Source organism: Heterocephalus glaber, unplaced genomic scaffold (genome assembly GCF_053883595.1).
Source record: "Heterocephalus glaber isolate CG9 unplaced genomic scaffold, H.glaber_assembly_v1.0 deba00001561, whole genome shotgun sequence".
Taxonomy (NCBI): domain Eukaryota; kingdom Metazoa; phylum Chordata; class Mammalia; order Rodentia; family Bathyergidae; genus Heterocephalus; species Heterocephalus glaber.
The window spans coordinates 4,412,121-4,434,393 of record NW_028258349.1 but is presented as its reverse complement, the minus strand read 5'-3'; the positions used below and the strand labels follow the sequence as shown (position 1 = coordinate 4,434,393).

At 44.9% G+C, this 22,273-nt stretch overlaps 1 protein-coding gene across 3 annotated transcripts in view; it reads left to right on the top strand.

Moving 5' to 3' along the window:
* The window catches only part of Cadm3 (cell adhesion molecule 3), a 29,772-nt gene that overhangs the window by 1,532 nt on the left and 5,967 nt on the right, over positions 1–22,273 (top strand). For 2 of the 3 annotated variants that reach the window (XR_015443025.1, XM_004858760.4), the window contains exons 2-6: positions 16,353–16,454; positions 18,489–18,629; positions 19,149–19,301; positions 20,000–20,137; positions 20,463–20,630. Coding sequence is in view for 2 of the 3 variants with exons in the window: in XM_004858760.4 (XP_004858817.1) it covers positions 16,353–16,454; positions 18,489–18,629; positions 19,149–19,301; positions 20,000–20,137; positions 20,463–20,630 (702 nt within the window). In the remaining variant the exon portion in view is untranslated. The remainder of the gene's footprint in view (positions 1–16,352; positions 16,455–18,488; positions 18,630–19,148; positions 19,302–19,999; positions 20,138–20,462; positions 20,631–22,273) is intronic. The other variant, XM_004858762.4, reaches the window with a different exon arrangement.

The following is a 22,273-nucleotide window of genomic DNA, read 5'->3' as shown; positions in this document are numbered from 1 at the left end:
GGGGGCACCTCAGCCTTCGTAAAGGGTGCCCACAGTTAACAGGGTGCCACCGAGGCAGTTCCTAGGGAGACCGGGACAAGAGCCCCAGCACCGAGGCTCGGGTCCCCAGGGGAGGGCGGGCGAGCGGGCGGGCTGAGGTACTGAAGGAATGCATCCTCCTCCTCTGCCTCCGCCTCCAGCCGAGGTGGGCCGGGTGGGGGAGGGGAAGGGGACCGGGGCCTCTGTGGAGTCAAGAGAGGTGGGGAGCGGGGGGAGGGGGCCTGTGCCAGGCCAGATGCCAACGAAAAACAGAGAGAACCGCAGGGGAGGAGAAAGGGAAGGCGGCTCCTGGGCGATGGACCCAGTGGCCAGCAGGGATGGGCACAGGGCGGGGCGGGGTGGAGAGGGGAGGGGCTGGGACTGAGGAGGATGATGTAGAGAATTTCATCAGAGGCAAACAGGCGAAGAGCCAGGCGGCTGGAGGAATTATAGCTCCACCTTGCCTGACCTCCTCCCCCAGCCGGGTCTCCATCAAGGTAAAGGAGCTTCCCCTGGTGTGGGGACTCAGAGGACCCCCTCCCTACACTGGCTGGCAGACTCCTTCCACCCTCTACTCACCCAACTCTCTTTGGGGAGTTCCCACCCAGTCATCACCTAGACACCAGCCCCTCCTTTCCCCTACCTGGAATCCCCTCCCCAGAGGACTGTACAGAGGACCCTGCTCACAGAGGAGGTGAGGGGGTCCTGGGGGAGCAAAGGCGAGTGCAAGACAAAGGCAGGCTGCTGAGGGTTTGCCCAGCAATGACCCTCCCACTAGGCCCTGACTTCCAAGTGCAGCCTCTGGCCTTCCTACCTGCCAACTGAGTTAAAGAGAGGCAGGTGTCACCCAGACTACAATGGTTTGGCAATGGGAACGGACAGCGCCAGGCTAGGACCTAAAAAGAGAAAAAGATGTCATCCCAGGAAGCTTCAAGCTCTTCTACTCCAGGAGGCAAATGCTGGAGACAGGAGTAAACCTGCATAGGAGCCAAGCCCTCCTTCACCAACTGCACTGTTCTTTCTCTGTCCCCAACTTGGTTGTCCAGTCTCTATGCAGATTTAAACCTCAAAGGAGTTCCGTTCTTGTATTTAGCAATAGGTCTCACAGCAGTAGCTTGAGGGAAAGAGTGCAAGGCGGCAACTTCTGAATGGGGAATTTCAAGAGAAGACCTGGGGGAAGGGAACTGGGGTCTCTTTCCAAAGAAGTCAAGCAAGAATAGTTTTCCTTGTAGGGCATCATGCCTCCAGACATCCGCCTAGTGTGCATCATCTCAAGATGCACTGACGTTACAGACATAACCACAAGACCTCCTATCCTAAATTAATTCTGCCCCTTGGTTTCTGGATTCTAATTCTCCCTTTTGGCTTCTAAGAAAGCCAGCTCTAACAGTGGAAGGTAGATGCATAGGTTTAATGTTCATGGATGATGGTCCTGAGGACCATTCTGGCAAGGATCATGTAAGAGGTGTGTCTAGGATCCCCGAGTTTGCCTGGGGCATCAGGGTAGGAAGTGAGGCCGTTCATACCTTAACTGGTAATGTTTGGCCCAAACTGGAGATATGTGGTGTGAAGGTTTAAAGAAAAAATGCCCTACTACACTGAAGCTTAAATGGTTAAGTGTATTGTGCTAGGATGGTTATTTCTATTTAGAATAAAGAAAGCAAACTTCATGTGTTACAGGAATATATAGCTCCCTGGAGTACAGCATAAATTTTTTGAGCTTCACACAACTGAATAGGAATTGAAAGACTGCAAAAAAGCAAGCAACTGGTATCTACCATTAGTCCTGTGGCTACAGGATCTGGAATTCGGCCCCTGACCTTTGTTCTCATACTTCTCCACTAGTATTGGCAAAAGTTGACAGCTTGAGGTTTCAGGGATTCAAGGCCTAAGAACTTAATATACCCTGTGGTCATCTCTCTGCTGAGCAGCTCGACATTCACTGTTGTGACCAGCCTCCTTCGCATTCTTCCTGTTATTCTCAGCATTCCGTGATTTGACCTAGTGTAGAGACAGATGGATGGACAATCTTGCTTTGCTTCAGACCAGGTTATAGCAATCTAACCTTGTACTTCACCATCCCACACATGAATATCTTTTCCTTTCCAATGACCTTCTGTCCACTACCATCCATTCTGCAGCCCTCTGGCCAGGTGCCCAGTGTGGATATCATGCCCAATGTGCCGGAGAAGTCCAGCAGGCATTTACTCCAGAGCAGCCCACAGATCGGCCTGGCAGATCTGCTCCAACCAGGTTCTGCTCCTATTGCAGCCATAATTGTTCTGTGCTATCTCTGTCCCTGTTCTTTCCCCTGGTTGCAGCTATCACTCTTAGGAAGGAGATGCTCTCCCGTAAGACAAGTGCATCTTCTGGCACAGGGAAGTAGAGAGCATCAGAAATACATTACATAGTAGAGTTCAGCTAATTCCCTGAAGAATCAGTCTGTCTGATGTGGGGCTCCATCTATGGAATGTCAACTTCTTACCAAGTAGTTATGCCAATCAGTCTATCTGAAGATTTCCCTATATCTGAGCAGTGCCATTGGTTTTAGTATTTTCCTCTAGGGAAGTGGTTTTCTTACAAAGCTTTTCAAAAAAAATAAAATAGAACAGATCAAAGGAGAATTGAAATAGAGAAGACCTGTAGCCTATGACCACTGCTTGGTTTCCTGACTCTCCTGTTATCCTTAAAGGACAAACTGGGCTCTGCTACAGAGTTCAAAATCCTTTGCCTTATGCAGAGTAGAAGGAGCTAACTCTCTACCCATAGGCTTTCCTTCTTTCTTCTTCTAACAGAGGAAAAACAAGGCCCAAATCTAATTTCAAGAGAGTAGCTTGCTGTGGATATTCACTATTCATTTGGAGAGGGTGACTCATAGTTCTGCAGCCATAAGACTCCACAGATGGCATCTTTTTGGTGTTCTGGTCACTTTGAAACAGCAGACTGGGTAGTCATGCCATTGCTCTTAAATCTTGATTTTATTTTGGTACTTTTTTCTGTTACTATACTTTCTTGAAGTCCAAATAATATGTAGAATGAGATCAAAAGCTGCTTTTCCTTAAATCACATCCTAGGAAAAAAATGTTCAGTTACCATCAGAGAAATAAAACCCTAGGGCTATGGCTAGTCACATTCTTCATTGTTTACTACTCCAGTGGAACCATCTACTGGCCTAACAAACCCTATTTTGTCATCCAGTTTTCAGTAATGGAACTTCCTCTAAGGATGGTGATCTAATTCCAGATTGCCCTTGAAAGCAAGCAGGGGATTGGAACAGCTCTTTACTGAATGAAAAATACAGGTTATTAGAAAGTGTGGGTAATTATATCTTTTTTTGCTTTTCAAAAAAAGTTACAATTTAACATTTCCTGTTTAACCATCAGCCATAGGCCAATGTACTGGAACCTTTTTGTCCCTGTATGGGGCCATGTTTCAGGGGTCCAACCATAAGCTCTGACAACAGCAGTCCCCATGGGAATGCTTGTGGGGCGGGGACCTCACCAGAATAAATATCCTGGAGATGCATGCCATTAAGAAAAGATTCAGAACTCTAAGACCCCAGCCAAATTAAAGGTTATCAATCCGTGTCATTGTGAAATGGAAAGCACATCTCCAGGGCCGAAAACCTGTCTCTATCACCGCCTCTCAGGATCAGCAGAAGTGATGATTCTTTACAAGGACAGAACCAAAACCAGCAAAGTACTCAGGGCTCTTATAATTGTGAAAATAAAAACCCAATCCATTTTTATATGTGACAAGGAGATCCATCCCTTCTGTACTGAGAAGCCAAGCTCTTAAGAGTTGTGAACGTCGCTTCTCGGCCTTTTGGCTAAGATCAAGTGAAGAGTTGTGAACACATGAAACTGTTGAGATAGTTACAAAATAGTTCACTAAAACTTCACTAAAGCATCAAGAATTGAAGAAAGAACCATCCGTCCTCTTTCCAACATTTCCCTAAGTGTCATGGTGACCAAATTTTCCAACTAACATGGAGATCTTTAAGCCTTAAGGACAATGCCCTTCTTAAAGAGTCAGGACCCCATAACTCTTCTCCACATATGAACCATTATGGACTATGCATAGAAACTTTGGGTGTAGCAAGACACTCCTAATTATCTCATAAATGACCTGATGATAACACACATTTTGTCTCCATCATGCCTCACTGTCCCTGACAGGGACACAGACTCTTAGACTGTTTCCTTCATTGGAAGATAAGCCCAATTTTCTTCATAATAAGTTGTAGCAAACTAGAATCCCTTCCATCACCCTAATACCTAGGTAGTTGGCTAACTACAAAGTCTCATGTTCACAAACCAAGTCTGGTGGTGGTCCTCATATTTTAGGACCATCTTGTGGGTGTATATCTCGCAAGTTCAGATAAAGTGCTTCAGGAGGCCTTTAGGACAAGTGATGGCGATGGTATGATCCTAATAGAAGACTTGATATTTGTTCGTGAGATTTGCTTGAATGAGAGCAAGCTGTCTTAATCTATGATCCTGGTTCTCCTGGACTGGGTGGAACACATTACCTGTGCTTTGAGCTCTCCGTGGTGCTAGCCCCGGACAGTGACACTCCAGGCTCCTTTTTGTTGCTCTCCATGGTCCTGCTCTACCTCCAAGCTTCATAATCTCTTTACTCTCCATGTGCAGCCCTCAGACCAAGGCTAAACTCTCACTCCACTGGCCACAACACAAACACGTGATCTTTCTTCTGGTCCTTGGCCTACTCCAAACCTTGAGATATAGATCTGGTGAGTCCTTATGTGTATCTATGCAACTGTAGGAGGCTGCAAAAGCTCAAGTAGTTCTAGGGTTAAAAAAGAAGTGTATTTTGAGATGCTCAGGAAACTAGGGTCTACAATGACCCTAGATGTCATCCAAAAGCTGGATGTTCTGCTATTTCTGGACTTACAGATTAAAAACAGAATTACAGTGGTTATGTTTTAGATCAAGACAGTATTGCTTATACATGATAACATACATACACCACAGATGCAGAATACAAATGGGCTCCTTTCAGTTCATAAGCAAACACCTTTCAATAGCACTCTGAGCCTGATGATTTGCTCTGTTCTGTCATGGTGCTTATTTTCCTTTTTCCCTCAACCTTAGCAAATGCAAAGATGTAATAATGCATTATCAGAATAGATAACCGAGAAACTCAATACATAAGAGGCATAGAAAACAAGTCTGAAAACCCTAACTCATTTTTCCCCACTTTTACAATCATTCTGTAAAGAACTAAATAGCCTTAAATATACCCATCCCATCCCAGAGTCCAGGGATGGGTCATATTGCAGCAGACTCGTTTTTAAACTTGATTCTGCTACACTTTGAGGGTATCTGCCAATAAGCTGATAATGTTGAGTATGGCAAGAAGCCGAGAATGCTCAGCCCTTGTCAGTCTTAGACAAGCCAGCCTGTTCTTTACATCACATCAGAGCTCCACGGGCTCCTTTCTCCCTAAATGCTAACTGCCCCATGTCAATTCTGCATGATATGTGATAGTGCATATAGTAGTTATTCTTATAAATGACCCAGATCAGAGTCTAGATGGGGAGATGGGGTTCTAGAATGAATTTCCAAGACCTCTCTCTCATTTCCTTATTTGAAACAAGGAGAAGCTTCCTTCCTCAAGGACAAGCAATAAGAGTGATTTATCTCTATGAGCAAGCCTTCAGCAAGACAGAATTGAGGTTATAGTAACAGCTGGAGTACCTCATATCTACTCACTTCCCAGAGGCCCCTGTCCTCATGAAGCCCAGACACATTTCATAAGGGATTTAAATGCAGAGATTCCAACATATTTTTCATTATGTATATCTATGTGAACTCTTACCTCTGGGATTCTTTAACCCTCTCATCTCTCTCCATCTCCTTATGGAGGTCTCCAGAAGGATGACCAGAGAGCTAAATAATATTTTTTTTAAAAAACCAAAATGTTGTATTTTATAAGAATTTATTTTTCCTCCCCCCAGCTAGACTGGTACTTAATTGTGCATTGATTGCCAATTATAAGCACCTTTAGTGCATTTACCTCCAGTTCAGGGTCAGGAAGATCAGGTGCATCACCTTACATTAAGGAAAAGAATAATAAAAGGAAATGAAGGCTGATACAGGCTGATCTCAGCCATTCAACTCTAAGCTGGCCATTACTTGTCTCTCTCTTTTCTTCACATAGTTCCAAATACCGGCAAGGCAGGATGGAGAACTAACACTACTTCCAATATTAGATTTCATTGGGAATATGCAAATCCTTGTTCCATTTTTATTTTTCATCTTCTCTGCCCTGGCTGTTTGCTTCCAAGTCTGATTCTATAATTCTAGTCAAAGCACTGGGTAGGATAAAACACTCCTGAAGTTGTACTAGTTTACTGAATCTCTTGACTTAAATGCCGGACACTTCTTAGAAATGTAGCAAGAATGTAATAAGTATATCAATGACAGGTAACTCGGGGTTTATCATCACATTCAGTCTTTAAAGAAACTGGGGCCAAGTCCTTCTATCATTATAAAATGAGAGGCCAGTTTTGCCATCTGTTCCTAACCATTTGTCATCCAGCACATGCAAAAATTAGGGTAGGACAATGCCACTCACTAGTTCTTGCTATTTCTTATACTTCTTAAAGATGAAATCTTTCCAAACACACATTCTATGTCTCCCCTCAATCTCTATCCTATAATCCCACAGAAATATAAAAAAGACCATCACTAAGCCCCTGGGCCTCCCATATTTTCATTTCTCCTCAACTGCTGCTTATTGCCAACTCTTTTCTGGTTTCCAAGTCCTGGAGCCCAATGTCAGTAACAGATGGACTGAGCCTCAGCCCTGGGGAGGAGAGGATTCTGGCCCTCTCCTGGGGAGTCTCAGCAGAAGAAAGAGCCTAAATTCTGCTTTGGGGAGAGTCGCTGAGTTTAAGCCATATGGTTTTCTGGAAGTAAGGGGTTCTGATTAATACGGGCATGTGAAAAGGGCTGTGTATCTGGGTCATAACAAAAGCTGTGTGTTTGTGTCAGAAAAAATAAAAACAGAGATCTGAATAATGAGAACCATAGTGTGTTGTGTGCGTGTGTTGAAGGGCACACACTGGAGGAGAGAGAGAGGGTAACTAGGTTGGAATATGCATGCATCTTAGGGCACAACAAATGAGCGTATACTCACATCCAAGATGAGACACTCAATGAAGGTTTAAGAAGAGAGGAAGATATCTTTCTGTCAAAACAGTATTATTTGCCATTTGGGGGATTGTGAGCTCTGTAGACTTGGAAGAATGTGTCTGTTTGGTGGAAGAGTTAAATTCCCGAGAAGGCACAAAGTCAGGCTAATGTGAACAATGTGCCACTCTTAAAAATACAGATTTTTTAAAGTGAGAAGAATGGAGGGCAGAGAGTAAATCACAGTTAGGCTTGGGGAAATCAGGGAAACTAGAGTAGTGTGGGTGTGTGCACAGCGGAACACATTTTTCTTCATGTAATGCTCCTAACCATTGCCCTGAACCTGTCATCCACACTCTGACTCTGATCATCCAGTGAAAGGAAACAGTAAAAACAAGTCAAGAAAATCAGAACCAGCAGAGATAAATGCCTTCTCTCCTGCCTTCTAACAAATTAAACGTTTTCTTAGCATTGTTATCCCACCACACCAAGCCATCAGCCTGAAGTATCTAAAGGACAACATAAAGAGCAAAAGAGAAGGAGATGGAGCCATTAAGAAAGGGAATTCAAATGGGTGTAAAGGCATTGGGATGCAGATTAAGACAGAGCAAGGTGACCTGGACTGAGATCTCATCCCTGAGGAATGTGCTCTTCTCCCTGATTTTCTGGGCTCTCTTACCCATTTCCCATGCCAGTCTTCCCAGACCCTTCCAATGAGCTGCATGAATTCTCTTTTAACTCTCTTCTGTTTCCTTTCCCAAGTACTTTTCTAAGATGCAAGAATTTTTGCCCTCCACTTCTACTACACATGTGTGAAACCGGAAAGATAAATTTAGGGGAAGGGTATGAATTCCCTCTACTCAGTCTCCCAGTCTAAGGGGACAACTAAGAGTTCAGGCAGAGTCTAGCCTCCTGCCTCTACTGTATTAGAAAGTGGAGCCCAAGTCAGACCTGTCTTCATTTCTTTCTTTCTCTCTTTCTTTCTTTTCTTTTTTTTTTTTTTTGGTGCTGGGGATCAAACTTGGGTCCTTGAGCTTGCGCAGCAGGAGGCAAAAAAACTGAGCTAAATCCCTGGGCCCTGTCTTCATTTCTGAAGTATGTGATCATGGCGGGAAGGCACTGAGAGATGGGGTAAACTTGCAATGCTAATGGCTCCAGGCCATTATCATCCCTAGGAGAGTCAGAACCTGCTCTGAACCTGCTCTTCAGAAGTTCTCACTGAGCCATCCCTGTGCTCTGCCTCCTCCCGCCTTTGCATCCTCTCAGCACAGACTGCTAAATACTCCTCTAGAGCACACGGCACAGTCCTAGAAGGAAAGAGCTAAGGCTCTTCTGGGATCAGATCATCCTCCTTTCTGTCTCCTTGCAGTTCTCCATGTGACAACTCAGCATTGGCTGCAGAGGGGCTTGTTTTGGTTGGGCCCCCAGGGCTCCCTCCCAGTGTTAATGCACCCAGAATACTGACTCAATAGCAAATCAAAGCAACAGCTGTCCCCACCTCCTTCTCTGCCACCCACTTCCCAGTCTCTGCTCCTCAGAATCTTAACTAAGTCTCTGAGGGCCCCCCTCAGCCTACCACCAGCCCACTGCTGCCTCCAGATTTTTCCCTTTCTCTAGCTCAAGAATAGGATGTGCATCTTTGTTTTTTTTTGTTTTTTCCTCTCATCTCTTCCAGCAGCGCCTGTCTCCCACTTCACAATCAGGTTAGCATTCCCATGGCTCTCCACAGTGCACACATCAGCAGCTGTATATACAGGTGTGCGCGCGCGCACACACACACACATATGCACATGTACACACAAGGCCTATCTTCATGGTCACCCTTTTTAGCTCCTAAGGACATGAAGGACATGGCAGTGGCTTCTGCCCTTCAGCCTCCTTTTTTGTAAGGCCGGCGGCAGTTTGAGAACAGATGCCACTGTCACACATTCAGGAACTCCTTCCTCATCTCATTTCCTGAACTCTCTTGGTTCTTATTAGACTTAAGTCTGGGGTCCTGGGGTCATGACCATATATAGGGAGACAGGAAATAGGGAAGGTGCATGCCACTGGATGTGAAATCTTGCTTAATGCAAACTTAACCTCTGATTTTGTACTCCATAAGGACTGCTATATTGTAACAATGAATACAGAAGCCCGGGGCTATAACCATAGCTCTTACTAACTGCTTGTGTGACTATGCTCAAGTTCCTAAACCTCTCTGAGCCTTGGGCAGCTCCTCATTGTTAAAATGAAAAGACTGGGCTGGGGGATGTCACCCAGTAGTAGAGTGGCTGCCTAGCATGCATCAAGCCCTAGATTTCATCTTCAGCTCTGTAAAATAAAAGTGAGAACAAAACAACACATCAAGAACGCATGAATGCTACTTAAGATCCAGTTCTGCTCTGGGAGCCTAAGGGAGGAAGATCACAAGTTTGAGCCATACCTAGGTAACTTAGTGACTTAAGTTACTAAGTAAAGGAGAGGCTGGTGACGCAGCTCAGTGCAACCCAGGCCCTGGGTTCAATCCTCAATACCACAAAAAATAAAAATAAAAAGATCTTGTCAACTGTAAATGTCTATGCTTCTAAGAATCATAGAGGGGAAACTATTTTGAGCAGAATGAGGCATAACAGAAAAAAGAGAGGAATTATTGAACTTTTACAATAGAGAGTCTGAAAGGACATGAGTTCCATCCTGTCTGATAGAGTCAATGACCTTTGGCCATTAGGGGATTAGGGGTCAGTAAAAAGTAATCAGACATGAAAGTTGACTGCTTCGAGAAATACACAAAATATACTTCTTCACATCTTAGAGTTTCATTCTTTTTTCTTAGCATATGTATATGGAAAAATTTTTTTGATTAACTAGATTATTTTTTACTTTTATTATTTTTTTAGTGAGAACAAGAGAGTTAACACCAATTTAAGCTTTGCATTTTGACCCCACCCTCATGCCCACCACTGGCAAGTTAGACAACTACCCCATTTAGCCTAGACATACCTAGTCCATCACCGTTCCAAGGCCAAGACACAAAAGCCTGTCATGTTCAACCTTTTGGGAATGGAACAGAAAGATACCTGCAAGGTGCACTATAAAACTGTTAAGAGCCTAGACTGAGTCCTTCCAAACCTAAATCTCTTGGATAATCTACCAGTGTGAGACTCCTGGTTCTATAAACACTGAATCAGTGCCTTAGGCTTCACCAAGCTAAAGGTCCTGTCAGCAACATTCTATAGTGAAGATTCTGTTCCCCACCCCCCTTTGTCCTTTCCACTTATATACTGAATGCCTCCTAGGAGAGTAGGCAAAGTCATGAGAGAATAGTAACTCCGGGCCCTAGAGGCTGCTTGATAAACAAGACTCCAGGAGGGAAAGCCAGACAGCAACAGAGATAATAGAGGGAATAATGAAGAGGAGCAAGGTCTCCTTAGCCCAGTCACAAAGAGAGTGGCAAGAGGAGCCAAGAGGGAGGCAGGCAGGTGAGACGTGATTGCACACCCAGTTTTTGAAGTGAATGTGAGCTAGATTGCATCTGAGCTAAGGCAAGGAGATACCTGGGGACACCTGCTACCTGGGAAGAACAGAGGTGAGGAACAGCAGAGAAAGAAGGAGGAGCACGAGTTGATATGATCACCTCCACCTCTCAGGGTACAGTTTCCATCTGACCATGCTGTAGGATTGCAGGTATTCGGGAATGGGGAATTCAGGAGGACAGGCAAAGTTAGAAAGGCATGGAGGGCAGAAAGCAAGGGAATATTTTGGTATTCTGGAAACCAAAATCTTAAGCTGGGAAACACAGTGACTTCAGTAAATGTGGCACAATTGTGGCTGCTCGGGAACAATTATAGGAAGTTGGGTGTAAAGTGAGCCCTTTGTGATCAGGCTGTTTTGCTCTAAAATAAAAGTGATTTCTCCAAATAGTAGAGTTATCATCTAAAGCAGGATTCAGATGGAACTGGTCTGATTTCCAGCAAACAGATATTTGCTGTCTAAGAAAAATGTGGCCCTAAGTATAAAGAAAAGCTCCCAGGGCCAAAGTCTAAGTCTAACTTCACCATGGCCATGTTCTTCTATGTGTGATCCAAACATAAGAATTCGCTAAGAAGGAGGACTCAGGGAGGAAGTAGAGTGAGATGGTCAGAGAACCCAGCGATGAGCTTCCTAACGGTGGATATACCATTCTAAAAGTGGGTTCCTTCATTATTCTGGGCCACAACCCCCAATGTTTTTCCCTTGGAGATAACACTCCTCCACCCACCTGTCATGGTAGTCGTGAGGAATAACAAGTAGGCTGGGATGAGCAGTATTTTTAACTCTGGAGTTAGAGAAATGCTGAGTCATCATCATCATCATCTTCACCATCACTATCACCATCAACTCCTACTCGGAGAGCTGGTTTTCTCCTCAGCAGGGAAGTGGAGCTCTGGACCCCAGCACTGGTGAGGCCAGCAGCAGTTACACAGGAGAACTCTGCCCCCTTGTCCCACCATCCCAAGTGTGCACTGGTGACCCTGTTGGCAGCCCTACGGCCAATGCACTGTAGATCCCCAGAGGAGATGGGGCAGGAAACATACATAAACCAAACAATCAAGAATTATGGGCGTCCCTACTAGAGTCACTTAAATTGCAGACATAATACATTTTTATTCAGTTGAGTCACTCATTTATTTATTCAACAAATATTTATTGAGCACTTACTACGTGTGAGGTCCTGTGCCTGGAGAGAGAAACTGAATCATAGGTGCCAATACATGCTTTAAAGAGGCACATTAGTAAGTCTCTAATTCCCATCTCTGCTACTCTTAATATGAACAATCAATCAGAAAGAAATCAGTGGGTGAAAGGGCTACTTTGTCCTTTAAGATGCTGAGAATCCTAAAGCTATGAGAACCCATGAATAAATAAAACAAGAATTAAGAAACCAAAAAAAAAGAAACCCCCAAAGCAATTGAGGGAAAACGAGAAGATAATCTTTTTGTTTTTAGCCTAGGTACTAGAAAGAATGCCATGAAAACATGATAGAATTTTGTTAGTTTTAACTAGACTTGTCTTGTTGTGTAACTAAAGAGTCTCCACTGCAAGGCACTTAGGGCTACACAAAATAGGCCCAAAGGTATAGATGAACTCATATTAAAATTCCAATTAACAGTGTAACTCAGTGGGTACAAATCACATCAACACCATCACCACAAGCACCCATTTCCAATTTGCTCTGTTATTTTTTATCATACTGCAGGTACAAATTGTAACGACTGTTTAGATGAGCCATCCCTAGCCAGCAATGCAAGAAGGGCTCCTTCCTCTGTACCCTAGACCACCACCATGCTGAAGTGCATGCTTCTGTGGAAGGAGGCAGGATAGTAAAAAGGTGCAGAAAGCCTGGGCTTTGTGATCAGAGACTTAAGTTGGAAGCCTGACCCATCCCAACATTTATTATATGCATCATATGGATAAGTTCCTTAAATGAACTTTTTAGAATGTGCCTAATACCTATTAAAAGTTTTTCTGGAGTAATGCATATGGAGCATCTAACTTAGACCTTAACGTACAGAACATGTTGATATATATCAAGCCACTCTGTCTTACAGATTTCCAGAGTTTCTGCCTCTTTAGGTAGTCTACCCTCTTCTTGGCCTATTTCTTCCTGTCCTGTTGGGTTTGCTATCTTTTGTGGAGTAGCAAATTTTGAGACCAGTTCTCTCAAAAGGAGACGCTCTACATCTGATTCATTTAATTAATAAATATTTATTAAGCACTTTCTATGTGCAATGTGGTGTATATTAGGGCCGGTATTAGACACAAAAAAGAATCATATCACGTATCAACCCTACTTACAGGATTTTTGTAATTTAGGAGGGAAGCCAAATTTGCAGCACAAAGTTGAAAGTGATGTAGCATTTAAGAAAAGCAGATAAAGTGTTGTAACTCTGCGAAATGCGAAAGTATGTCCACCTGAACCCAATCAGAGATGACTTCTTGAAAGAGGTGCTAACAAAAGTAGGCTTTAAGAATACAGACAGTTTAGATATGTGAAGATTGGTGAGAAGAATCATCAACCAAGTTATTATAGCAAAGAGAATGGAAGCAGGAACGTGAAGGGTTTAATGAAAATTCTTAATAGCATCTATGTCCAGAAAAGATGAGGTTGAAAGGTAGGTTGGCATCAGACTGCATGGAACCAGGGCCAGGGTAACACATCTGGATATGATCTGCAAACAGTGAAGTCTGTGATGGTTTAAGCAGATCCAAGATTGAAATTCTCTTTATCCATTGTTCTACCTGAGCACCCAGAGCTTTCTCTCACTAATGGTTCTGTGGTCTCACTGTCTAGCCTATTTGGCAGCTGCTCCTTCCAAGATCCTTGAACAGAATTCCTACTAATTCCACTTCAAAGTCCATACTCCTTTTCTAGTCTGAATTCTTTGTGGGAAATCATGCTGACGTCATACATGATTGGCATAATCTAAATCCAAAGAAGGTGCAAGCCTTTCATAACCAGCTCATATTTTCTGATACTTATCCATGCTTCTGTTGATAGCATTATAATCACTCTGCTCCCCGGAGAGTGGCCATTCAGAATTTATCACTATAGGTCTACAATTTTATAAAACCAGCAAGGAAACTTTCTGGCATATTAACAGATTGTTCTCAAGAGGAGACATGAGATTGTAAGTACATTTCAGAATTAGAGGGAGAAATGTCACCCCCAGGGGGAAAGAGTCCCAGCTACCTCTTAAACAATTTTTAAAACACTGCAAACTAGAGTGAGTTTGTGCAAACCAACAGAGGCACTGTATCATGCATATTCCAAATATGCCATTTATTGGAATTTATTTGTTACTAGTCTCATCTCAACAGTTCAGTTTAGTTTGAATGACACACATCACCATTTCATTTATTCATCCTGTGCAGAAGAAAAATGTCAGCAAATGCAGGAGGAGGGGAGAGATGAAAGAAATATGAGCAAGGAGAAAAGCAACTAAGGAGAATGCAGAAAAAACCACAGATAAAAGAATGAGCAGGAGAGAGAAGACTAAACTCATGCTGTTGGGAAGAATACATGCTCTGCCTGATTAACGGAATACATAGCACAGGGCCAGGTGTGGCTGAATGAAGTGTCAGCACCAACTAAATGTACCGAGAGCCTGCTATGGGCTAAGTGCTAAACATACAAAGGTAAGGCTCTCCCCTCGACCAGCGCAAAGTTTAGATGAGGAGACTGATAACAAGGAAATCACAATGCAATATGCTGAAATCCTTAAGAAGCAGGAGCTGTTGGAAAAGCTTTGAGAGCACCACAGGAGAGAGGATTCTTGAGAAGTGTTCTATTTAGGTGCCTTTAGGTAAGTCATGGAGCCTCTGTGAACCTCATCTTAAAAACTGATTGTGTCTGGTGCCAGTCTCTTGAGTTGTTCTGAGATCAAATGAATTCATGGCTGAAAGCCCACTCTGCAAGCTCAGAGTCCTATGCCCAGGTACGAGATGGCTATTTCTTCGGCTCATTTGAGCAAAGGCCTGCTTAGTACTTTGTGCTCTGGGTACCAATACTGTGGACTGAACATTAACCCCTCTCCCCGGATCCTCTGTGTCCCTCCACCATCCAGCGCCTTCCAGTAATTGACACAGCACACCCCCAAACACACAACGCAGAAAATAATAGGCAACACTCACCAGCGTCAGGCTGCCTCCATCCCTGATGCCCAGAGAAAGCAGCATCTTGTAGGCTGGGACCTAGGGACCATCTCTGATCAGGACACGACAGCCAAGGCCCCCAGGTCCTTTCCTCTCTTCATCAGAGCTTCCCTCGTGCCCTTCCCCCGCCTGCTTCTCTGTACCTGTTAACAGTTTCTCTTCTCTCTTCTTACTCTCCTCGCTAGTTGCGCAGACCAAGACCAATGTCTCACATCTCCGGGGTGATGTCCATGCGAGAAAGGGGACCTGCGGCCAGGGAGGCCCTGTGAAGCCAGCTAGGACTCTCCCGCACACACACCACCACCACCACCCCATTTCTCTCTCCGCGGTCTCCCTTTCCTCTCTCTCTTTCCCTTTCTCCTCATTCAGCAGTTCGGTCCCAGTCCTGCTCCCCTTTCTTCCCGCGGGACCCTAACCAAGCCCACGTCCCACTGCTCTCTTCAGTCCGGGACCGTGGCGAAGTTTTCCGGGACCTCCTCTGGTCTCTGCTCCGCAGCCGATGACCTCACTGAGTTTTGCGCACGTGATTGGCTACTTCGTGGCTCTCTGGCGCGAGATCCTGAAGAGATTCGCGCTTCCAGTTTCTTTGTCCCTCCACCTCTTCGGGAGGAGTTGGGAAAATTGTTGCCTGACACTTTTGTACCTAATAAAAAGGTTTAGGCGCTAGCTCCTGGGAAGAGAGGTGGCTTGCGCAGGCCAGGGTGAAGAAAAGGGGGGTTTTGTTACTCCAAACCAGAGCACGGAGTGGGTGAGGTGAGGGGCTAAGAGCCTAGTGAGAAAACGGGAAGAGGACCTGAGAGCCCCACAGGAGTAGCAGCCTGAGAAGCAGCGGTGTGACTTCCAACCCCGACCCTGGTGTCTTGCTTCAGTGAGGGTCTCACCGAGGAACAAGCAGAGCATCGGACTGGAATCCAGGCATTTCCAGTCTTTGTTCTCTTTGTAGGACCCTAGGCATCATTTCATTCTCCTTCAGTCCTGAGAAATAGAAATGATAACATCCGTGTATGTATTTTTAGGGTTTAGTAAAAGGATTCAACGTGAAAGTATATTCTTATTTTCCAACATGAAGTAATTTTAGTAGACAATGTGGGGGAGGGGGTTTGGTTTTTTGTTTTTTTAATCCTGGATAAGGAATGAAAAATCTACGGTTATCTTTGAATTTTCTGTAGTGACCTCCACCGAGTCATTTTTAGTCTTCTGGGATTCACCGTCTTAATCCGTGAAATGGGAAAACCAGACCAGAAGAGCTTTTAAGATCTCTTTGGCTCTAAGGCTATGTGATTGACTGATAGAACCTAGCCTCTTCTTTTGACTTACCCCTTCAGAGGAGAGATCGCTTCCTTTTTCAGTACTTGAGTTAATGTGGCCCCTTTCTCTCAGGGTATCCTGGTGAACCTATTTCCAACAGGGGCCTAGTTCCTCCCCCACCCCCATAATGAAATCATAGACCCAAACTGTAGCAGTACATGCAGGGCTCATCCTTGATGGAGATTCTCTCCCCAGGCTACTGGCAGGAGCAGGATTTGGAGCTGGGAACTTTGGCTCCACTGGACGAGGCCATCAGCTCCACAGTCTGGAGCAGCCCTGACCTGCTGGCCAGTCAAGGTGAGAATTCAGGTGCCTCATCTCCACATCCCTCAGATACGCTCATCCTCACACCATCTCTCTTTCGTCTTCCTCCACCTGTGTCCTCGCTTCCCTCATTGCCACACAACTCTTTCTCCTTCCCATTTGACACTTAGTTCTTAGCTTTACACCACCACATTACATTCCCCTGTCCCTACTTTCCCTTCCCTCACTCTAGTATGGAGACTTCTGTACCTCTATGCCTCACTCCAAAAATAAAGTGATTCCAGAGGAACACATTGCTCTGAATATAGAGGTTCTGGAAAGATACGAACAGGAAAAAATTCTTCAGTGGGACCCAGAGATGTGGCACGGCCAGCTAGGAATTGGAATATGGTTATGGTAAATGAAATATTTCCCAAACCTTTGACTAAGAAATTCTAAGATTATATCACTCTCAAGTTGATTCAATAAGCTCAGTCACTGGCCCACTAATCTCTTAATTCTCAAGTTACAAAATGACTTTGAGAAGTATTCCAATGTGAAGAGCACTACATTGAGAGACAGAAGACAGACTTCTGGTCCTGTGTGGAATTAGTAGAATGAACTTAGGTGATCTTTTCACCTCGACTACCTTACTAACTACATCTGTGAAGTGACAGAGTTGGATTCCATGATCTTTAAGATCTACTTCTGTTCTAATTTCTACCATTCTAAACAGTAAAGCTAGCCACCAGGCTTTGTACCCCATGTTGGAAATGACCACCCTGCAAGGCTGATACTTGGTGTCAACTCCAGCTCCTCATCTTCACTTCTTGAGGCCTTCCCTCTGCCAGGACTGCTCAGTGTGTACCTCTTGGGCATGGATTCTGGTGACTAAGAAAGAAGGGAATAAGGGGATAGGACAGGGATAAAGTCATTGCCTAAGGCAGCATGGGGTTATTTTTAAAATGCTCAGGAGGAAAATAGGAAGTAAGTTTCTTGGTTTCCTATCCCAATGTGAACAATGCTGGTTAAGTAACGTAGTGCTGCAGAGAGAGTTTGTAGATGTTTTAGACTCAGAGTTAGAAGATGTTTATTTTAGATTAGTTCTGTGGAGCTCAGTGCTGTTGGGTCACAGAAGGTCAGTCTGGAGATGAGGGAATCAGTACTGAGAATCAGAATCCATACTGTGGGGAACACGAACCGTATTGGGTGGAGAAAGAAGGTATGGGGTCAGAGGGGCTCAAGGCTAGGTTTGACTGGAAGGAATTCAAAGGACTCATTCCTAAGGCACCTTGTTAGTCCTTTTTCTGTTTTGTTTTGTTTTGTTCGACTTGACTAAGGAGAGAAGGGTTGGAAGACATGCTCTCGTCACGTGGAAGGGAAGACTTTAATCCTTTGCTCTCTGATACCTTATCAGGATGACGATTTGGGTTTGTGTGCTGGGAAGTGGGGAGGGCTACAGAAGGAAATGTGCAAGGGATCTGACTGAAGGCAAGGTATTGTTAGAAAATTGGAAAATACGTCAAAATGCTTCAGTTTTAAGTTTTTGTTTGTTTTGCAGTTTTATTAGCTTCCTCTTGTATAAATGAATGTACAACCCAAGGGCCAGTTTGGCTTTTTTCCCATTTTAGTTTTGAGTATTAGTGAGAACTGTTTCTCCTGTTCTTGCTATTATACATAGGTGGTGGAGGAAGGCAAAATACAGGATGACAGATATGCTTGTGTGTCCTTAAATATGAATGATAAAGCCATATGAAGAAAGACACATGTACAGTAGTATGTGCAGATTTGAGGTGTCCTTATTCATCTCGATGTTTGTGGCCCTGTCTGTCATTCAGCAAACATTCAACAAGTAACTGGTTTTCTGTGTATTCAAGGCAAGATAAACTAAGGTCTGTGTCCTCTCTACCACCACCAACACCACCACCCCCACCTCTGTTCCGTCCTCTGTGGAGCCTTATGAGTACACAGAGAACTTGCTTACGCCAAAGCCTTGGATGGTCTGAAGTAGATGAGGTGGACTTCGGCCCAGAAATGGTTAGACGTGCTGAAGGTACTTCAAACACTAACCCTCCTCTGATCCTGCAGATAGTCAGCCCTGGACATCTGATGAGACTGTGGTGGCTGGTGGCACCGTGGTGCTCAAGTGCCAGGTGAAAGATCATGAGGAGTCATCCCTGCAGTGGTCTAATCCTGCCCAGCAGACTCTGTACTTTGGGGAAAAGAGAGGTAGTGTCCCCTGAGTTATTTCTCTCCTTTGGAACCACGGGCTGGGGAGAGGGGCTACTGAGCTGGAGGGAACTGGCCCTGTAGGCCAGAGCTTGAGATGTGGACATATCCTATGGGAGGAAGCAACAAGCCATGGGCTCACTAGTAACTGGTTCCATAGAAACTTTAGCACCACAGCTCCAACCATGCACACATGCACGGTCCTATAGGGTCCTGGGGTGGCTTCACCTCCAGAAAACACCTAACAGGCAGCTGCAGTCAATGTTCCCCCAGGCCTCTCACATGGATGCATACAAGAACTAACCTACTTTTCTGGATATCTCTTAGGCTTCTATGCCCAGTGGCCCAGAAAAGTCACAGAATGACCCAAGAAGACTGCTCAAACTCAGGAGCAGATTTTGCCTCCTCCCCACCCCACCACCAATAGGTCCCCTTCCCCAAAGATACTGGTCTGGGATTGGAAGATAGCATGAAAGATGCCAGTAGAAGCCTGGCTTCCAATGCTCCCACTTTCCCCAGCTCTCAGAGATAATCGGATTCAGCTGGTCAGATCCACTCCTCACGAGCTCAGCATCAGCATCAGCAACGTGGCCCTGGCAGATGAGGGCGAGTACACCTGCTCCATCTTCACTATGCCTGTGCGAACCGCCAAGTCCCTCGTCACTGTGCTTGGTGAGGCTCCCAAACCCCAGTGTTTCCACAGCATGCTTCTCTGCAAACAAACTTCCCGGGTAGGCTCCTTGAAGCCAAGCAAGTCTCCAAGGATTTGGGGAAAGTTCATCCTGTGTTGCTCCTGAAGTGGAATAAAAATTCAAAGAGAACCGAGTTTAAATCCTTTCTGCTGTACTTACTACTTGATATGGGACAGACCTCTTACTCTATTTAAGCAAGGACTTCCCAGGCTGTAAGGAGGAATGATCATGTTCATTCTACCTGTCTACCAAAATTACGTGAGGGAAGCATGAGGTGTGTGCTTGGTTTAATTGTGATTTCTAAGACAACTAAGACAACTGGCCCAGTTGCTTATCTTATCTTATCTCCCTCCACTATTTCAATTTCCATCTTTGCTTCCCCGAGCATCCTACTATTTCTGTGGCTACCCACTCGTGCTCTGGGATGTCTGACCAGGTATTGTGTCTCAGTTATGGCACATCTCCCCAGTACCATGCCTCCTTCCTTTGGTCTTCCCGCTAGTCCTCAGAGAGGAGATCAAAAAGAAAGATGATTTCTCTAGCTTTCTACCCATCTTTCTAAGCCAAAGTTGAGCCCAGCTGTCCTGACCCCTAGAGAAGCCATCTCTGCAGGGAGAGCCAAAGCATGACCTCACGGTGCCTCTCCTTCCTATTCTGGCCATTCCATATTCATGGCAGGAATCCCACAGAAGCCCATCATCACTGGCTACAGATCATCATTACGGGAAAAGGATACAGCCACCCTGAACTGCCAGTCTTCTGGAAGTAAACCTGCAGCCCATCTCACCTGGAGGAAGGGTGACCAGGAACTCCGTGGTGAGTACATCCTGCCTGAGAACTGCAGGATGAGTTGGTCCTGGGAAGACACATGGGGTGGGTATTTGTCTGTCTGTATGTACATAAGACATGGTGTCGAAAGAGGAAGGGAGGGACAGATACTCTGTGTACACACATGTGTGTCAGGGCCTTGTGTGTACATATCCCTTTCACGATTGCCTAAGTCTGTCCAAGTGGAGACTCACCATTCATCTGGGTCTACAGTGGGCCCACATGATACCTGTATATTAGAACTCACTTTGTGTCTGTCTGTCCGTCCGTCTGTGTATCTGTGTGTCTGTGTGTCTCTGTTTCTGCTCTCCAGGAGAACAAAAAGTACAGGAAGATCCCAACGGGAAAACCTTCACTGTGAGCAGCTCAGTGACATTCCAGGTTACCCGAGAGGACGATGGCACAAACATTGTGTGCTCTGTGAACCATGAATCTCTAAAGGGAGCTGACAGATCCACTTCTCAACGCATTGAAGTGCTGTGTAGGTCGTGGGCTGGGGTGTGGTGAGGGGACCAGGTATGAGGTAGGGGAGTGGAAAAAAAGAAAGTGAGGGCTGACTGCACATAAAGCATTGCATGCAGCTGGTGAATAAGTCGAAAATGAGACAAGAGATGACAGGGGTTGGTTAAGGGCCAGCACATTCTTTCTGTAAAGGGATCATTAATAAATATTGTAGGCTCAGAGAGCCACAGACAATATGCAAACATATGAGCAGGGCTGTGTTCCAGTAAAACTGTATTTACAAAAGCGTGCAGCTGGCAGGATTTAGCCCAAGGGATGTTTACCAACCTCTGGGTTAGGCCAGTGTAATGCAGCTAGATAGTAAATTATAATGGTAACTATAGCAAATACAGAATCCCAGGATGGACTGTCTAGTCTTGACTCCTCTAGATATTAGCTGTGTGATGTTAAGAAAATTACTTCCTCCCACTGAGCTTGATTTTTATTTGAGCAATGAGAGAGATGAACATGGGCCTCACTCACTCTTCTTCTCAGTCCTACATTCTGTGACTTCAGTAAAGTACTCATGGAAGGAAAGCATGGTCTCTTTGGTTTCGTCACATATACCCGTATCTTTTCTCTACAAAGCACTCCTCTCTTTGCCTCAGTTCTGTGACCTTTCTTTGGATTTCGACCTAAACTGGTCATGGTCAGTATCATTACTCCCTACCTTTCCAAGGATTTTGGTACCCTGTGTATGATCTGCCTCTAATATGGACAGAAACGTCTGAGAAAATGTGGACACTTGAAAGTTTCTTATCTGAAGAAATTTGGAAATTTTCAAAAACAACTTCTCTGGGTAGGGGAACCAAAGGGGAAAGAATAAAGTACAAAGGCACAGAACAGAGAGTTACAGCATGAGGCATTTATTGTCCTAACTTATCAAAATCTCAGTTTTCAAAAACAACTAATGCCCTTACTTACTGGCTTATGGGAGAGCCAAGCTACTACTCCTCCTAACTTCGGTGTTGTTTAATGAATGGCTAGGCCAGTATTCAAACTCTCATGCAAGGTAGGTGTGGCCAGCCTCACTGTCCACTCAGCCGACTCTCAGTGTGCACCAGACACCCAGATTCCAGCCACAATGTTGCCACTTACAAGCTCTGTCACTTGGGCCAAAGTGTTTCATCTTTCTGTGACTCCTGTTTCCCTCACTGAGTTATCCTGAGGGTAAAGGAAACAATACTCATGAAAGAACTTTGTGGACTTCAAAGTTGTATATTGCTATAAGGTATTCTTTACTTATTAGTTTTGAGTATGAGACCCCTAGCCTTGAGCATTTCTCTGGAGCCCTGGTCACTGGCCAGGTAGAGAAGATCCTTCCCCATCTGCGCTCCAAAGAGCACCTGGCAATAACTTCCCAGAGACCCTTTTGGCCCACCTGTGATCAGCAGTTAGTCAACAAATGCTATATGCTCTGGGCAATGTGGTAGAGGTTTCTGTGACTGGGAGGCCCCCAAACACCCATTCCCTTACCTGGCCTGACTTTCTTTGTCCTGTTTGATTTGACTGAACCACGTTCATTAACTGGTTGTTAAGGTTGGCTCTACCCTTAGGGGAAGCATAGCCTCTTTATCTGCTGTTCTAAACCAGCATCTGGTGGTATTGTTCTAAGCCACCATC